Below are 19,314 nucleotides of genomic sequence, written 5' to 3'. Positions count from 1 at the left end.
GAAAAAAAAAAACTGTATTTGGGGAGGAACCAGGACTATACAGTAAAATTACACAAATGATGATATGAATGCAGGGATGCAAATTCAATTAATCAATCGTGTATTGCTAACTACATTGAGATTTATTAGGTGCATTATAAGAAAACTTGGGTTTGTTTTGAGTTCCTCCTGGGTTTGTGCTTGTGTAGCTGCTGAAGTTTGTCCCTGAGAAGAGTGACATTGACCTCCTGGAAGAGCACAAACACGAGCTGGAGCGCATGGCCCGTGCTGACCGCTTCCTCTTCGAGATGAGCAGGTGAGCTCCGCCATTTTGCTAACACTCCACTTCCAATGAGATTCTGGGTTTGTGTAGTCTAAGTCTATTAATTCTTATGAGTTTTTTGTGTTCAATTTTTTTAAAGACTGCTTCACTCAATCAAATGTATTTGTAAAAGCCCTTTTTATACTAGCAGTTGTCACAAAGTGCTTTTTTCAAAGGATATTGTGGGCTTCGAGTTTACTAGTTATGAGTAAAAAAGAAACGACTTACAGAGCACTTCCCCTTCATACAAAACAATGTGACATAGTCAATTGAATTTGCATATCCCCACTTGACGAGGCCTAATTCCAAAGAAAATGTGGTCTCATTGCAAGTGTATATTATCAAGCAAACATCAACTTTACACATACATGTGTACATTAATGGATACATGAAACATTTGCATTGCATTGTGCATGATGCCGAGTGCTTTATTATGACATGGACAGTATGTAGGCAAACTGCAGATTTAGTCATTTAGTCATTGTCATTCTTGTTGTTCGTAAACAATGGAGTAATACAAGCTTATTTTGGGTTCTGATGAGGTAAATGCAGTTGAACTAAGCTCATGAGGCATTTATAAGTTATATTCTTCAAGAATCAATGGCAATCATCCACCTGAAAGTAAAAAAATGGATGAACCACTCGCATCTTAAATCGGTAATGCTGCTACTTTTTTGTTGTTTTAAATGACAAAGTTTCATCCCGACTTACCGTGTGTGCCCTCCTCGGTGTTTGTCCTTGATAATTAAACTTTTTTTTGTTTCGTAAAATATTAGTCCGCCGGTCTTCCCTTTCGTCCCCCGGGGACTTCCCTGTTTTCCTTTTTTGCCATTCAATGTCTTTGGTCCTCCTTTGAAATCAGCCTCCCTCCCTCCCTCTCGTAACCTCGGATATGTCTTACATGGCCCTCTGTAAACTCGCTGAGCTGATGGGAGCCCATTATACGATGAAAGCCCAAGTGAAAAATGAGAAAGAGGATATATTTTGGAGGGAGCATGCTTTCTTTGCTCGTTTTGAAATGACTCTCCCCCGGGGACAACTTTAACTCTAACTCCTAACTCTTTTTTGTCTGTTTCTTTTCTCTATCCCGTCCTTTCATCCCATCTCTAGAATTGACCACTACCAGCAGAGACTTCAGGCCCTGTTCTTCAAGAAGAAGTTTGCCGAGCGCCTGGCAGAAACCAAGCCCAAGGTCGAAGGTACGATTGAGTAGCTAGTCAAAGACACTCGGGCCCTGTGGTCCTGTGTGGCTCAGGTAGTAAGTGTATGGCCCTAGCGACGCCAGGGTCATGGGTTTGATTCCCTCTGGGGCCACCCGTACAAAAGCCTCTGCCAAAGAGCATATCTTAATTCAGATTCACTTTTTTTGATTTGGGTATATTGAATGTGCTTGAAAAGGCTCCTATAGATTAACTGAAATAGCAGAGGAAATGTGAGGAGAGTAGTCATCAGACTATTAAATGTGAATAAATAGGCCCTAGTTATCTGTGGTGAAACCCCAATGTAGAGAAAGATCTAGTAGGAGGAGAGGAATTGTCAATAAGTCTGTTAATTAGACATTTAGCAAAGCATTTCTCTGAGCTCTTTGTGTTTGTGAGCATGTGTGTGTGTGCGGTATATGTGAGTTATGTGTGTGTGTGTGCACACATGCACGTGAACGTGTGCGTGCATGCCCATGTGTGTGTTTGGACCGCATATGGACCGTTTGTGGACTTTTCCTCCAGTTGAAATAAAGAGCGAAGTTACCAGGGAGGCTGTTTTGGAAAGCTGGCACTTGTTGAGAGGGGAGAGGCGTTCTCATAATCACTGCTGTTCCCTTCTAAAAGCTGCATGGGTAAAGGCTTTCAGAAAAAGGCATGCAGTACACACACTTTGTGCGTGTGTGTGTGCATGTGTGTGAGAGATAGAGAGTGTGCGTGAGAATGTGTGTGTGTTTTTGTGTGTGTATTTGTCTGTGATGTCCGTGCATGTGTGTGTTTGAGAGTGTGTGTGCGTGCATGTGTGAGAATGTGTGCTTGTATGTGTGTGCTTGCACTTGTTTTAGAAGTTACCTTAGAGGTTTCTAATCAGGCTTATGACATTAAGACATGCACACTTTAATAACATTTGAATAAGTTACAATTGAAGTCGGAAGTTTACATACACCTTAGCCAAATACATTTAAACTCAGTTTTTCAAAATTCCTGACATTTAATCCTAGTAAAAATTCCCTGTCTTAGGTCAGTTAGGATCACCACTTTATTTTAAGAATGTGAAATGTCTGAATAATAGCAGAGAGAATGATTTATTTCAGCTTTTATTTCTTTCATCACATTCCCATTGGGTCAGAAGTTTACATACACTCAATTAGTATTTGGTAGCATTGCCTTTCAATTGTTTAACTTCGGTCAAACGTTTCAGGTAGCCTTCCACAAGCTTCCCACAATAAGTTGGGTGAATTTTGGCCCATTCCTCCTGACAGAGCTGGAGTAACTGAGTCAGGTTTGTAGGCCTCCTTGCTCGCACACACTTTTTCAGTTCTGCCCACACATTTTCTATAGGTTTGAGGTCAGGGCTTTGTGATAGCCACTCCAATACCTTGACTTTGTTGTCCTTAAGCCATTTTGCCAACTTTGGAAGTATGCTTGGGGTCATTGTCCATTTGGAAGACCCATTTGCGACCAAGCTTTAACTTCCTGACTGATGTCTTGAGATGAGTTGCTTCAATATATCCACATAATTTTCCTTCCTCATGATGACATCTATTTTGTGAAGTGCACCAGACCCTCCTGCAGCAAAGCACCCCCGTGCTTCACGGTTGGGATGGTGTTCTTCGGCTTGCAAGCAACCCCCTTTTTCCTCCAAACATAACAATGGTCATTATGGCCAAACAGTTATATTTTTGTTTCATCAGACCAGAGGCCATTTCTCCAAAAAGTATGATCTTTGTCCCCATGTGCAGTTGCAAACCGTAGTCTGGCTTTTTTATGGCGGTTTTGGAGCAGTGGCTTCTTCCTTGCTGAGCGGCCTTTCAGGTTATGTCAATATAGGACTCGTTTTACTGTGGATATAAATACTTCTGTACCTGTTTCCTCCAGCATCTTCACAAGGTCCTTTGCTGTTGTTCTGGGATTGATTTGCACTTTACGCACCAAAGTACGTTCATCTCTAGGAGACAGAACGCGTCTCCTTCCTGAGCGGTATGACGGCTGCGTGGTCCCATGGTGTTTATACTTGCGTACTATTGTTTGTATAGATGAACGTGGTACCTGCAGGCGTTTGGAAATTGCTCCCAAGGATGAACCAGACTTGTGGAGGTCTACCATTTTTTTTCTGAGGTCTTGGCTGATTTCTTTTGATTTTTCCATGATGTCAAGCAAAGAGGCACTGAGTTTGAAAGTAGGCCTTGAAATACATCCACAGGTACACCTCCAATTGACTCAAATTATGTCAATTAGCCTATCAGAAGCTTCTAAAGCCATGACATAATTTTCTGGAATTTTCCAAGCTGTTTAAAGGCACAGTCAATTTAGTGTATGTAAACTTCTGACCCACTGGAATTGTGATACAGTGAATTATAAATTAAATAATGTCTATGTAAACAATTGTTGGGAAAATTACTTCTGTCATGCACAAAGTAGAAGTCCTAACTGACTTGCCAAAACTATAAACAAGAAATTTGTGGAGTGGTTGAAAAACGAGTTTTAATGACTCCAACCTAAGTGAATGTAAACTTCCGACTTCAACTGTATAAGACAAGTAATCCTGTCATAACCTCAGAGCCAACGGAGGAAATAAGCAGCCCTTATACAGTGGAATTTATTTTACCTCTCATTCTATGATGTCCATGCAGGGTGGGGACAGTTTGTAGGTTCTGGAATGGAACGAGGCAGATACTGTACAAGCATGATTCAGTCATGTAATTATTGACTATGTCTATATTTCACAAAATATCTGCTTAATACTGCATCTGGAAGTTTTTGAAGTGATTTGATGTATTTTGACAATGGCTTTAAAAAATAAATATCACTCTTTGCAGTAGGTGGTTCTTCTCTACCTTTTCACTAAACCTGATTCCGCTCACTTCTCAATTGTCATTGTCAGAAGTAGACAGGAGTAGAGGAAACGTCAAGGGGTCAGGTTGTTGACGTCTATGAAGCATCTATGAACTGCTTAGGCAGGGGATGATGTTGTGTCTCATTTCAAATATCCCCACTACCACATTGGCTCCACCTGACCTGTGTCGTGTATGGGGTTCAACGCCACCGAACATTCAGATAGAAATACATCATGTAGAATATACATCCTCCTCTGTCTTGGTAGGTCATCTCTGAGACATTTCTATCTGCAACAAAAAAGTTGTGCCCTCCTGAACTCAACTCTGGTTACTGTATGAGTTGCGTTCTGTCGTAGTGGATCAAGAGTGAGTTTTTTTGGGGGGGGGTCTGTCATTGCATCCATAGCTATGTCTATGAATTTGAGATTGGTAAAATTTCTTCAGCCCCATCTCTCAGCTATTTACCAAAACAGTGGTGGGATAACAGCTTTGTTGTTTGAGCTGCAGATTGACCCTTTAAAGTGAAGAAAGAAGTAGACAGAATTATGAATGGGTTGCTCTGAAGAGATGCGGCCCGTTCTGTGATGTCAACTCTCACTCCAGGGAAAGATAGCTTAGGATGGGGATGGTTTTTGTTCCACTAGTAGTGTGTCAGATGTGTATTGTGGTTTTGTTTCTTTTAAGTCAAAGAAACAATCTCTCTCCTTCCCTTGCGTTTGAGGATTAACCGTTTAGCTATTATGGACATCTTGCATATTGATTGTAGTCTGTGGAATAGCTATCATGACGCGTTGTTAATTGCCCTCTCTCTCTCTCTCTCTCTCTCTCTCTCTCTCTCTCTCTCTCTCTCTCTCTCTCTCTCTCTCTCTCTCTCTCTCTCTCTCTCTCTCTCTCTCTCTCGCTGGTGTTTGAGGTTGAACCCTCAGCTAAGATGTCATGGATGTAGTCTATGGGAAGATCTCAATTGCATACTCCTCGCATCCTCTCACCTCGTCTCCTTCTCAAAACCCATTGGAGGAGGTCAGAGGGGCGGGACCTCTGGCTTTCTCATCCAATGGGTTTTGAGAAGGAGACGATGAGAGAGGAGAGAGGACGCGAGGAGTATGCAATTGAGATCTTCACCATGTTATAGCTATCACGAAAGATTGCAATTGTTCTCTCTCCCTGGAGTTTGAGGTTCAAACCTTAACTACTATGGACGTCTTTCGTTATTGAATGCAGTCTGTGAAAGCTATCACGATGCATTGCAATTGTTCTCTCACCCCCTCTCCCTCTCCCTCTCTCTCAACCCCCCTCCCCCTACCTCTCTCAGCCATACTGAGTGCCTCAAAGGAGGTGGTCCGCAGTAAGAGGTTGACTCAGACCCTGGAGGTGGTCCTGGCCTTCGGTAACTTCATGAACAAAGGCCAGCGGGGCAACGCCTACGGCTTCAAGGTGTCATCCCTCAACAAGATTGCAGACACCAAGTCCAGCATAGACAGGTCAGAGCGGGCAGAGAGAGGGGTTAACTAACGGTTGCACAACCGCGGAGGGGTGGTGGGCAGAGATTTGCAGATCAAATGTGTGTGTGAGAGTGTGTTTGTAAGGGTGAGAGAGAGTGTGTTGGAGAAAGTGTGTGTGTGTGTGAGAGAGTGAGAGTGTGCTTTCAATTACATGTGTGTTCTCTCAATTACATGTGTGTGCTATCGCTGTCCATGCTAATGTGTGTTGAAACAGGAACATCACCATGTTGCACTACCTAATCATGATCTTTGAGAAGAACTACCCCGACATCCTCCACATCCAGCAGGACCTGCTCAGCATACCTGAGGCTGCCAAAGTCAAGTAAGTACCCACCGCCTGGCTGACACAGATCTAGGATCAGTTTACCTCATACCGAATCCTAACCTTAACCATTAGGGAGCGCACACAAAACTGACCTTAGATCAGTGTCTAAACGCAACTTTATCCTACACTTTACTGAAGTACCATTCAAAAGCTATTTGAAATACAGCGCTGCTCTATGGGAACGCAAGGGAGAGGTTTCTCTTAGCCACAGATCTAGGATTAGATTAGGCTTTATTACCCCAATACACTTTATTAAATAATATCAGACATCTGAACGTCTTCCTTTTCTCAACCAGTCTGGCTGAGCTGGAGAAAGAGGTGCACAACATCAAGAGTGGACTGAAGGCTATAGAGACGGTGAGTTGTCAATAATGTGTGTGTGTCTGTCTCTATATGTGTGTGCGTGTGACGCGCATCTGGCGACTGTCTCTCTCTATGTCTTTATTTACTACACACACTACACACACACACATATTCCTCTGTAATACCTCCTTCACTTAAGAGAAAGAATAAGACATGACTAATATGACTTGACCGAAAAAGTGGGTGAAAAGGAAAGTGAAATGATAACATCCCTCTCTCCCCCTTCAGGAGCTGCAGTACCAGCAGAGCAGGACGAGGGACCGAGGGGACAAGTTTGTCCCCGTGGTGGGGGACTTCATCACAGTGGCCAGCTTCAGCTTCTCCGAGCTAGAAGACCTTCTGAACGAGGCCAAGGACAAGGTAGAAACCCTGACCTTTAACCTCTCAACCCTTACCATCCCCCTGGCCCTAATCATACGATTTTAAATGAGGCCAAGGACAAGGTAGTGTCACCTCTCAACCATGAACATTAATGGCTCCAATCCCATTCAAAATACTCTTGCCAAACCAGTATGAGACAGAGAGGAGTTGGTGGTGGGTAAGAGAGGGAAAAGAATGGGAGAGGGAGCCAAAAAAGGAAAGAGAGGAACCTTTGTGCATCTTTCCAACCCTGTGTGATGACTTAAACAGGCTGGGGAACCCCGATGTTGGATTGTTTTCCCTCTGTTTTCAGATTTATTCCTGTTGAAATGTAGTTGGTCTCCTTTGTAACCTCCTTCTTTCAAGGGCATGAGAGGAAGGCTTTTTGAACTCTGTAGGGGGCGAAGGGTTTTAGTGGAGTGCGTATGAGAGTGTTTGAGTGGGAAGGCAGTTTTGCAGTATTCTTCGATGATGCGTATGTTTGTCGGTGAGTCACATGACCATGAGGATTGATGTGGTGTATGTGTGCGTGCGTAAAGGATGGAAAGAGGGAGGGAGAAAGAGACAGACGGAGAGAGAGAAAAAGACAGGGAAGGGCACTCATTGCCATCACAGAGCCTCGTCTGTGTTAGCGTCTGTACTCCTAATTATTTGTTCAAGGAGCGCTGTAAAAAGGAGGGAAAAAACTGGTCGTTTAGGACGTCACAGGAAAAGGCACGAGCCAAAGCTCCATTTGCTGCCATAAAACAAAACAACCTCTGTGTGCACCAGGCCAGACTCTATCTAACCCTCTTGCCTCAGAGCTGTGTGTGCATGTGTATGTGTTGGGGAGTGGATGAGTCAACGTGTAGGTTCCTCAATATCCATGGAAATGGGGTGTGTGTGTGTGTGTGTGTGTGTGGTTTGCTTAGTAAAGTAATAGAAAGGATAATTTCTGATGAAATCACTTCTTGGATAGGGAAACTGATTCTAGTAATGTAATGTCCTCGGTGCAGTGAAATGCTTATGTTCCTATCAATCAATGCAGTAAATCTAAACAAGCACACAATAATCCAAAATGAAGTACAGCAGTATATATATATGTATAGTATGTAAACATTATTATAGGGATACTTCAGGATTTTGGCAATGAGGCCCATTATCTACTTCCACAGAGTCAGATGAACTCGTGGATAGCATGCTAGCAGATACCCATAGACTTCCAGTCATTGTGCTAAAACTAGTTATCATTTGTTAACTTCCTTTACAGTGGGGGAAAAAAGTATTTAGTCAGCCACCAATTGTGCAAGTTCTCCCACTTAAAAAGATGAGAGAGGCCTGTAATTTTCATCATAGGTACACGTCAACTATGACAGACAAATTGAGGGAAAAAATCCAGAAAATCACATTGTAGGATTTTTAATGAATTTATTTGCAAATTATGGTGGAAAATAAGTATTTGGTCACCTACAAACAAGCAAGATTTCTGGCTCTCACAGACCTGTAACTTCTTCTTTAAGAGGCTCCTCTGTCCTCCACTCGTTACCTGTATTAATGGCACCTGTTTGAACTTGTTATCAGTATAAAAGACACCTGTCCACAACCTCAAACAGTCACACTCCAAACTCCACTATGGCCAAGACCAAAGAGCTGTCAAAGGACACCAGAAACAAAATTGTAGACCTGCACCAGGCTGGGAAGACTGAATCTGCAATAGGTAAGCAGCTTGGTTTGAAGAAATCAACTGTGGGAGCAATTATTAGGAAATGGAAGACATACAAGACCACTGATAATCTCCCTTGATCTGGGGCTCCACGCAAGATCTCACCCCGTGGGGTCAAAATGATCACGAGCGGTGAGCAAAAATCCCAGAACCACACGGGGGGACCTAGTAAATGACCTGCAGAGAGCTGGGACCAAAGTAACAAAGCCTACCATCAGTAACACACTACGCCGCCAGGGACTCAAATCCTGCAGTGCAGACGTGTCCCCCTGCTTCAGCCAGTACATGTCCAGGCCCGTCTGAAGTTTGCTAGAGTGCATTTGGATGATCCAGAAGAGGATTGGGAGAATGTCATATGGTCAGATGAAACCAAAATATAACTTTTTGGTAAAAACTCAACTCGTCGTGTTTGGAGGACAAAGAATACTGAGTTGCATCCAAAGAACACCATACCTACTGTGAAGCATGGGGGTGGAAACATCATGCTTTGGGGCTGTTTTTTCTGCAAAGGGACCAGGACGACTGATCCGTGTAAAGGAAAGAATGAATGGGGCCATGTATCGTGAGATTTTGAGTGAAAACCTCCTTCCATCAGCAAGGGCATTGAAGATGAAACGTGGCTGGGTCTTTCAGCATGACAATGATCCCAAACACACCGCCCGGGCAACGAAGGAGTGGCTTCGTAAGAAGCATTTCAAGGTCCTGGAGTGGCCTAGCCAGTCTCCAGATCTCAACCCCATAGAAAATCTTTGGAGGGAGTTGAAAGTCTGTGTTGCCCAGCGACAGCCCCAAAAAATCACTGCTCTAGAGGAGATCTGCATGGAGGAATGGGCCAAAATACCAGCAACAGTATGTGAAAACCTTGTGAAGACTTACAGAAAATGTTTGACCTGTGTAATTGCCAACAAAGGATATATAAAAAGTATTGAGAAACTTTTGTTATTGACCAAATACTTATTTTCCACCATAATTTGCAAATAAATTCATAAAAAATCCTACAATGTGATTTTCTGGAGAAAAAAAATCTCATTTTGTCTGTCATAATTGACGTGTACCTATGATGAAAATTACAGGCCTCTCTCATCTTTTTAAGTGGGAGAACTTGCACAATTGGTGGCAGACTAAATACTTTTTTACCCCACTGTATACTGGACACAGAGACATAAAAATGGTTTCCACAAGTTCATCTGACTCTGGGGAAGTAGATTGCCAAAATCCTGAAGTATCCCTTTAAATTGATCAGTGTTCAATGACTATGTACATAGGGCAGCAGTCCGTAAGTTGCAATGTAGAGTACCCGGTGGTAGCCGGCTAGTGACAGTGACTGAGGGTCAAAGTAAGGTACTGGGCAGAGGGCAGGGTACTAGGCGGAGGCCGTCTAGTGATGGATGTTTAACAGTCTGATGGCCTGGGGATAGAAGCTGTTTATCAGTCTCTCGGTCCCAGCTTTGATGCATCTGTACAGTTTCCGCCTTCTAGATGGTAGTGGGGTGAACAGGCCATGGCTCGGGTGGCTGAGGTCTTCTTGGCCTTCCTGTGACACCGGGTGCTGTAGATGGCCTGGAGGGCAGGCAGTGTGCCTCCGATTGTGCGTTGGGCTGACCACACCACCCTCTGGAGAGCCCTGCGGTTGCATACAGTGCAATTGCCGTACCAGGCGGTGATACAGCCCAACAGGATGCTCGCAATGGTGCACCTGTAGAAGTTTGTGAGGATCTTAGGGGCCAAGACTGATTTCTTTAGCCTCCTGAGGTTGAAGAGGCACAGTTGCGCCTTCTTCACCACACTGTCTGTGGAAAGGGACCATTTCAGGTCCTCTGTGAACCTGAAGCTTTTAACCCTCTCCACTGCGGCCCTGTCGATGTGGATGGGAGCGTGCTCTCTCTGCTGTCTCCTGTAGTCCATGATCAGATCCTTTGTTTTGTTGACTTTGAGGAAGAGGTTATTTTCCTGGCACCACTACGCCAAGGCACTGTTAATCAGGCCTACTTTTGTCATCAGCAAAGTTGATGATTGAGTTGGAGACATGCATGGCCACGCAGTCATGGGTGAACAGGTACTAAAGGAGCGGGCTGAGCAAGCACCCCTGTGGGACCCCTGTGTTGATGATCAGCGTGGCGGAGGGGTTGTTGCCTACCTCCACCACCTGGGTAGGCACCTGAGTACCAATTTATCTTACCATTTCTACCGATCTGCGTGCCAGTTATGATTTTCATATGCACATTTTTGTCATGTGATTAATAAGAATTCTAAATCTAAATAAAAATTATACAAATCTAAAAGTAACTTCTATTGCCATTGCCAACCATGTAAAAATAGCCTACATAAAGCCAACAAATAAAAACATTGCAGCCTGCAGGTAGAAAATATCACATTGGCTACTTGGAACTTGAAACATTGTATCAACAGCCCGAAGCTTGCACTAACAAACTTGCAACATTGTATAAAATATTCTGGACCCTCAGAGTTTTCTGCACTAGTGAGGTCCGGACAGACACAGCTGTAAGCTATTTGCGCAAGGGATAAGAAGTAATCAAGTAGTCCTATTTTATGACGTTTCCACCGGATCAGAGCATTCTTTTATTTTTTTGGCTTAGTGATTATCAAAAGGGAGAGAGCTGGAAAGATTTTTAAAATAGGCTACATTGATGAACTATTGTCATTCTCAATGGATGTAAAAACAGACTTTGTTTGAGAAGCTCCACAGCTCATTAGTGGTGGTGAGTTAAGACAATCAGAAATACTATCAGATACCCAAATAGGAAAAGTTATAAGCCTACATTTGCACGCAGGCCAGGTAGCCTAGGCCTACTTCTATGCATAATCAGGTGCGCGTCCTTACTTAACATTGACAGGAGTGCTCCAAACAAAACACAATTCATAAATTGACAACTCGTAAATGGAATGAAATAAACCAAAACCTGTTTCTCACAAGCCTAGGTTGTGCGCTCTGCAAACAACTTTTCCACTCCGAGAATGAGAACTGTAAAAGACTGTAATAATAAAATATTGAATGCATTAACAGAAATTACGGTAACCAAACAAACATTGTAGATTAGAAATTATGGGAATGAATGGTAAATGTACTACTAGTGATACTGGTGTGGCATCCCCACGGCCTCCACAATGGATTAGTCCACTGAGACAGGCATCAATCAAGACGTGCCGTTTTTTTTGCAACTGCTTGACTAAAATATTGTTGGTTGACCAACAGCCTAGCGACCAAACAATCGACCAGTCGACTAATGGGGTCAGCGCTAGTTTCTGATTAACCCAGTCACTAAGTCAGTGTATACATCAATATTATTCCCAGAGGCGGCCCAGAACATATCCCAGTCCGCATGATCAAAACAATCTTAAAGCATAGATTGAGCTATTGGTCAGACCACCGTTGAACAGTCCTTACCACGGGTGCTTCCTGCTTAAGTTTCCGCCTATAGGCAAGGAGGAGCAGGTGGTCAGATTTCCCAAAGGGTGGGGGAGGGCCTTTTAGCCGTCCCGGAAGGGAGAGTAGCAATGGCCAAGAATTTTAGCGCTGCGAAATTTCTGAGGGTTTTCCTCAAATTTCATTTATTAAAGTCCCCAGCTACAATAAAGGTATGCGGTTTCCAGTTTGCACAAAGTCCAGTGTAGTTCCTTGAATGCCGTCGTGGTGTTGGCTTGTGGGGAATGTACATGGCAGCTATTTAAACTCGCACCAAAAACTTGGCAGGCTAGCTGGGCACAGGTTGGAAAGGGAGCGGAACGTTGGGACAACTGTACACGGCAATGACTATAACCGGAAAAAAATATCCCGGGGGGGTAATGCGGTCATCCAACCTGGGATTTGAACCTACAATGTTGGGGTAAACAGACCAACGTCTTAACAACTACACCATACAACCACCTCTCAACAGTCTACATTCCTAGCTATATAAACTCGCACCAAGGGGGAAAGGGGAGCAGAACGTCAGGGTTGAACTTTGGGACAACTGTTTGACAAGCTGTCGGGAATGTCAGCTTAAAGGGTGAGGGAATCAGTTACAGGGCAGCGGGCACTAACTAAGGAGCCATTGTGGGGCAGAATTTGGCGCAGTCATTCAGAAAGCCTCTGGCTCCTCACTGCCCCGAGAGTTGAGGGAACATGGGATGTACCAAAAATGAAGAATTCAGGAAGGGTTTCTATTCTAATCAAAGGCCTGAATGAGTTTGATTGATTTCATTATTATTAGTGTCTTGCATCTTTTCAAGAGATTTCAAGAGTAGTTGATCAATGGTGTCAAGCATTTTACTGCTGGGCTGGAACAAATGCTTGTGCACCATGTTGCTCTCCAGGACCAGGATCGGTGACCACTGTACTATATGAGGAGTCCCATGGCTCTCATCAGTAGCACAATATGTTCTATGTTCCCACAAGTGTCCAAATTGTTTAAGTGATTCCTTCTTGTCTTGTTTCCTTCATGACGGCTAATCTGAAAACCCTTAACCGTTGTGAAATAAATAAAGTTGCAGTGGTAATATTGAAATGGTAATGATACAGGGTGTAATGATAATGATATGGTGGATGCCCATGTAGCCTTTTCATCTATCCACTGTCATTAAGGAAAGGAAATGTGGAAGGAGGATACTTAACAGTCTTGGGATGTAGCCAGCTACAAACCTCTGTAACACTTTATTTTGATAGTCCCAAGTAGATGGTTTGTAGATCTTCAGTAGATGTTCAAAAACTGTGAACAACATTTCAACTATCTATCCACTAACCATAGCCCTAACTTTAACACTTACCCAACCCTTATTCTAAACCTAGCCCTTACCTTAACTTTACCAAGCATTTGCCTATCAACAGACAGTTTGTTGATAGTATGACCATCTGTAGATCATCGATATGGGACTACCTAAATAAGGTGTGACCCAAACTTCCACTTGCAGAGACCACTTCACACTCTTTTTCAGCACTCCCTGCCCTCACCTCCTCTCTCTCCTCCTCTCCTGTCTCCTCTACCCATCATAAAGTCTCCATGATTAATAGCTGCTGCGAATTAGGACCCCACAGAACTCAGCGGAGTGTGTCGTCTGTGGTAGTAAAAATCTGTGTTGGACAGAGGGTGGTGTGTGTGCACGTGTTTGTGGATGCGCGTGCGGGAATGTGTGGGTGGGGGGCCTCAGACTGGCCTCTGCCTGGGGCCTCCAAATCACTAAGTCCCCCCCTGCTAGGTGTAGAGGAATCAGGCTTGCTATAAAACACTCTGTCTAGGTGTAGAGTAATCTCGGTTAACCCATACATGTTAAGAGAAGAGATAGAACGAGGATCGGGACCGGAACGTTACGGGCAAGTCTATGGGCCAAATGTCCCGTCCCCTTCCCAAATCCGAAACGTGCCAACACCTGCGAAATCGTGATTTGTCCAAAGCACCAATCAGTGTGCGCATGTGTGTTTCCATCTATTTTTTAACAAATTAATTCCTACAATTGTTTGGCTCAATTGGGATTTGTTTGAAATTCCACGGTCCATGGTAGAGGTGTATCAATACCATTTATTCCCGAACTATCTGTAATTCCAATTACAAGTTAAACTCACACACGTAGTACTAAGGAATTAACACACGTTTACATTTCTGTCACTAGACCTTCATTAGGGTGAGATGTGTAACTCCAACATTCACCATCCCTCCTTCTCTCTCCCTGTGCAGTTCACCAAGTCGCTGAAGCACTTTGGGGAGGAGCAGGGTCGCATGCAGCCCGATGAATTCTTTGGGATCTTCGACACGTTCCTGGTGTCGTTCGACGAAGCCAGGCAGGACCTGGAGAACATGCAGCGCCGCAAGCAGGAGGAGGAAAGGAGAGCACGCATGGAGGCCATGGTGAGAGTGAGTGAGTGAGTGAGAGAGTGAGTGAGTGAGTGAGAGAGAGAGAGAGAGAGAGAGAGAGAGAGAGAGAGAGAGAGAGAGAGAGAGAGAGAGAGAGAGAGAGAGAGAGAGAGAGAGAGAGAGAGAGAGAGAGAGAGAGAGAGAGAGAGAGAGAGAGAGAGAGAGAGAGAGAGAGAGAGAGAGAGAGAGAGAGAGAGAGGCATTATGAGGAGGGCATGCATTGAGGCTATAGTGAGACACATACAGTGGGGAAAAAAAGTATTTAGTCAGCCACCAATTGTGCAAGTTCTCCCACTTAAAAAGATGAGAGAGGCCTGTAATTTTCATCATAGGTACACGTCAACTATGACAGACAAATTGAGAATTTTTTTCCTGAAAATCACATTGTAGGATTTTTTATGATTTTATTTGCAAATTATGGTGGAAAATAAGTATTTGGTCACCTACAAACAAGCAAGATTTCTGGCTCTCACAGACCTGTAACTTCTTCTTTAAGAGGCTCCTCTGTCCTCCACTCGTTACCTGTATTAATGGCACCTGTTTGAACTTGTTATCAGTATAAAAGACACCTGTCCACAACCTCAAACAGTCACACTCCAAACTCCACTATGGCCAAGACCAAAGAGCTGTCAAAGGACACCAGAAACAAAATGGTAGACCTGCACCAGGCTGGGAAGACTGAATCTGCAATAGGTAAGCAGCTTGGTTTGAAGAAATCAACTGTGGGAGCAATTATTAGGAAATGGAAGACATACAAAACCCCTGATAATCTCCCTCGATCTGGGGCTCCACGCAAGATCTCACCCCGTGGGGTCAAAATGATCACAAGAATGGTGAGCAAAAATCCCAGAACCACATGGGGGGACCTAGTGAATGACCTGCAGAGAGCTGGGACCAAAGTAACAAAGCCTACCATCAGTAACACACTACGCCGCCAGGGACTCAAATCATGCAGTGCCAGACGTGTCCCCCTGCTTAAGCCAGTACATGTCCAGGCCCGTCTGAAGTTTGCTAGAGTGCATTTGGATGATCCAGAAGAGGATTGGGAGAATGTCATATGGTCAGATGAAACCAAAATATAACTTTTTGGTAAAAACTCAACTCGTCGTGTTTGGAGGACAAAGAATGCTGAGTTGCATCCAAAGAACACCATACCTACTGTGAAGCATGGGGGTGGAAACATCATGCTTTGGGGCTGTTTTTCTGCAAAGGGACCAGGACGACTGATCCGTGTAAAGGAAAGAATGAATGGGGCCATGTATCGTGAGATTTTGAGTGAAAACCTCCTTCCATCAGCAAGGGCATTGAAGATGAAACGTGGCTGGGTCTTTCAGCATGACAATGATCCCAAACACACCGCCCGGGCAACGAAGGAGTGGCTTCGTAAGAAGCATTTCAAGGTCCTGGAGTGGCCTAGCCAGTCTCCAGATCTCAACCCCATATAAAATCTTTGGAGGGAGTTGAAAGTCCGTGTTGCCCAGCGACAGCCCCAAAACATCACTGCTCTAGAGGAGATCTGCATGGAGGAATGGGCCAAAATACCAGCAACAGTGTGTGAAAACCTTGTGAAGACTTACAGAAAATGTTTGACCTGTGTCATTGCCAACAAAGGGTATATAAAAAGTATTGAGAAACTTTTGTTATTGACCAAATACTTATTTTCCACCATAATTTGCAAATAAATTCATAAAAAAATCCTACAATGTGATTTTCTGGAGAAAAAAAATCTCATTTTGTCTGTCATAGTTGATGTGTACCTATGATGAAAATTACAGGCCTCTCTCATCTTTTTAAGTGGGAGAACTTGCACAATTGGTGGCTGACTAAATACTTTTTTTCCCCACTGTACACACAACAGGAAGGACCTGGAGAATATTCATGACAACAGTCATGGGAATGTGGCTTGGAGAACTGGACAAGTCTGGGAACAAGACAGACCTCCAGACATCCATCCCCCTGCACTCACACTTACAGACACACATAGACACAGAACAACCTTGCAGCCTGAGTAAAACCACATCATATTTACGTAGTGATGTAGATGATGATAAGCATTTTAGTAATCTGTAGTAACCTTAAAGTCTGCACTCTGTTCTGCATTTGTTAAAGAGATTCTCCGGTACTTTTATATACTTTTTAGCCATGAAATGTAGGGAAAATGCCATGGCACAGCTTTAAGAAAACAGTCGCTTTCAAACTAGGGACTTTGTGGATAATTGAGGTAAGACAGTCATTCTGCTCATGGATTATACATTTATGAACTACACATTGAAACATCTAGCCCAAAGCGGGAGGTTTAAAAATACTTTCTTAGGCACCAAAGTACCGGAGCATGTCTTTAAGATGGCAAGTCTAGTTTTCTCTGTGTTTTATTGGTCTGTGTGTGTCATATGGTCTCTGTTTCTCTGTTTTGTTTTTCTATCAGCACTTCTAACTGCTGTTCAACGCTCTGTCTGTCTATAACTATGTGTCTCTCTTTCTCCCCCCCTTATACCTCCCCCCTTTATACCTCCCCCCTATAGCTGAAGGAGCAGCGAGAGCGTGAACGGCGGGCCAAGAAGGGTGGTGCCACAGACGAGGTGGGGGGCGAGTTTGACGACCTGGTGTCGGCGTTGCGCTCCGGTGAGGTCTTCGACAAGGACCTGTCCAAACTCAAGCGCAACCGCAAGCGTTCGGTCAACCAGCTAGTGGAAGGGGGTGGCCGCGAAAGACCGGTCACCAAGGTCAACTATTAATGACCCCTGGCCCCCAGGAGTCAAGGGTGAAAGGGATACAGCGGACAATGTTGGCACTGTTTTCCTCACCAATGACCTCTAGAGGTTAAGGGTCAGAGGGTAAGATTGTGGGTGTCGGACTGTCATTTCGATATAGCAGCCACACCACCCATCGGAAGGAAAAATGGAAGGAAAGTAGACCTTTAGTTGATGAGAATTGCTCTGCTTCAAAACTCCACCAAGACACCTGACCCCATTTTCAGAAGTGGACTACAGACACTTAGACGGACTGACAGACAGACCACTGTGACATGACTCCCTGTCCCCTTTTGACCACCTCTCCATCCCCTTTTGACCACATCTCTCCAGCACTGTGCTCCATGTCTCACTTTGTCTATCCCTTTCTCACCGTGCTCTTCCACTCACACACACACATACTCTAATAATAATCATTTTTATAGCGCTCTTCATTACATAAAGGAATCTCAAAGTGCTGTAAAGCAACAACAAAAAAACAAACAATCAAAATTAACAAAACGTAATGAGAAAGTTCATGGCTTGGTTGAGGTCAGCGGAGGGAGGAGGTGGTCAAAGGGGAGAGCCGGGAGCAGGCAAGCAGCACGTTGTCATCATGGTGTCTCGCCATCCACGGCGTCTGTGGTTTCGTAGTCAGACTCAGTCAGATGAAGTTAGAGTTCCGTACTAGCCACTGGACTAGCTAGCCAGCTACTCTTCACTACTACCAAAATGCAGCACCCACTTGGCAGTCACGAGGCGCCAGAAAGCACACCACACTTCAATAGTAATTCAGGATTAGCCAGTCATGGTCATCTGTCATCTCTGTATAACTCTGTATTCGGGCTTCTCTCGATCCTCAACCTCTGGACAGTACGCATAATCAAATCAAAACATTGCGTACTAGCCAGCTAACATTCGTTTTCTAGCTAGCCAAAAAACAACCGCCAACTTCAGTCTTTAAAACATGCTGGATTCAGACTATAGTAATAAGCTAATAGTTCATTCATAAAACCAAACGTTTGTAGGGAAAAATGCTATAAATACAATTAATGACAAATATTTACAAAATATACAGGAGCTCTCTGCCTAGCCGATCTCACGGTGCCATGGCAACCACGGAACACAACTTTGATTATCCTATTTGTGCCATGTTGTGTTGCATCTGTGAGTTTTTGCTATTTGGTGTAATGACTCCTCCAGCCCAGCAGAGGGTAGTGGTTCTCTGTGGAGCCGCCTCTCTCGCTCTGTCTCTTACTCTGGTGGTGCTTATTCTGGTTGGTAGTAGCTTTACTACTTCAAATAGTGAACGTAAAGACACAAGGAGTACTTCCCAAAAAGCCATAACTGCCAACATTATTGCAACAGAGGGACTATGGGTCCCACAATGCTTTGCAGCTGGTGTCGGCCCATTCAGGAGTTGGGAGTAGGATGTTGAGGTGACACAATGGGGACTGTGGCCACATCGGCTGCCTTTGGGAACACCCTCTTCCCATGTGCCTCCTCTACCACGTCGCATTCCCGAGGACTCACTCCCAGACGGAATTTCACAGAGCGAGAGCACAACACTTCCCAGTAGAAACGTGTGGGGGAGTACCCGTGCCCCAAAGTGGGACTGTGCTACAATTAAGGGTCAAGTTCACCTTTTACTATTCATTTGTCTTTAACAATTTGAAGAAAAGAAGGATTGTTTTGGCATTACACTGTGCCAAAGCAACAGAAAAACACTATATATACATACAGTACCAGTCAAAAGTTTGGACACACCTACTCATTCCAGGGTTTTTCTTTATTTTTACTATTTTCTACATTGTAGAATAATAGTGAAGACATCAAAATTATGAAATAACACATATGGAATCATGTAGTAACCAAAAAAGTGTTAAATCAAAATATATTTTATATTTGAGATTCTTCAAAGTAGCCACCCTTTGCCTTGATGACAGCTTTGCACACTCTTGGCATTCTCTCAACCAGCTTCCATATGTGTTATTATTTCATAGTTTTGATGTCTTCATTATTATTCTACAATGTAGAAAATAGTAAAAATTAAAGAAAAACCCTTGAATGAGTAGGTGTGTCCAAACTTTTGACTGGTACTGTATATATATATATATATATATATATATATATATATATATATATATATA

The 19,314-nt window shown here is 43.7% G+C and overlaps 1 protein-coding gene across 3 annotated transcripts in view; it reads left to right on the top strand.

The window, feature by feature from the left end:
• The window catches only part of daam2 (dishevelled associated activator of morphogenesis 2), a 215,432-nt gene extending 196,485 nt beyond the window's left edge, over window positions 1-18,947 (top strand). For all 3 annotated transcript variants that reach the window (XM_045211645.1, XM_045211643.1, XM_045211644.1), the window contains 8 exons: window positions 189-295; window positions 1,412-1,500; window positions 5,650-5,818; window positions 6,054-6,161; window positions 6,461-6,521; window positions 6,756-6,887; window positions 14,259-14,429; window positions 16,958-18,947. In XM_045211645.1, the coding sequence (XP_045067580.1) occupies window positions 189-295; window positions 1,412-1,500; window positions 5,650-5,818; window positions 6,054-6,161; window positions 6,461-6,521; window positions 6,756-6,887; window positions 14,259-14,429; window positions 16,958-17,170 (1,050 nt within the window). In that variant the 3' untranslated portion in view covers window positions 17,171-18,947. The remainder of the gene's footprint in view (window positions 1-188; window positions 296-1,411; window positions 1,501-5,649; window positions 5,819-6,053; window positions 6,162-6,460; window positions 6,522-6,755; window positions 6,888-14,258; window positions 14,430-16,957) is intronic.
• Window positions 18,948-19,314: the final 367 nt, after the last annotated feature.

This window comes from Coregonus clupeaformis, chromosome 37 (genome assembly GCF_020615455.1).
Source record: "Coregonus clupeaformis isolate EN_2021a chromosome 37, ASM2061545v1, whole genome shotgun sequence".
Classification (NCBI taxonomy): domain Eukaryota; kingdom Metazoa; phylum Chordata; class Actinopteri; order Salmoniformes; family Salmonidae; genus Coregonus; species Coregonus clupeaformis.
Note: the sequence above shows the minus strand (reverse complement) of the source record. Positions and strands in the feature narration are given on the sequence as shown.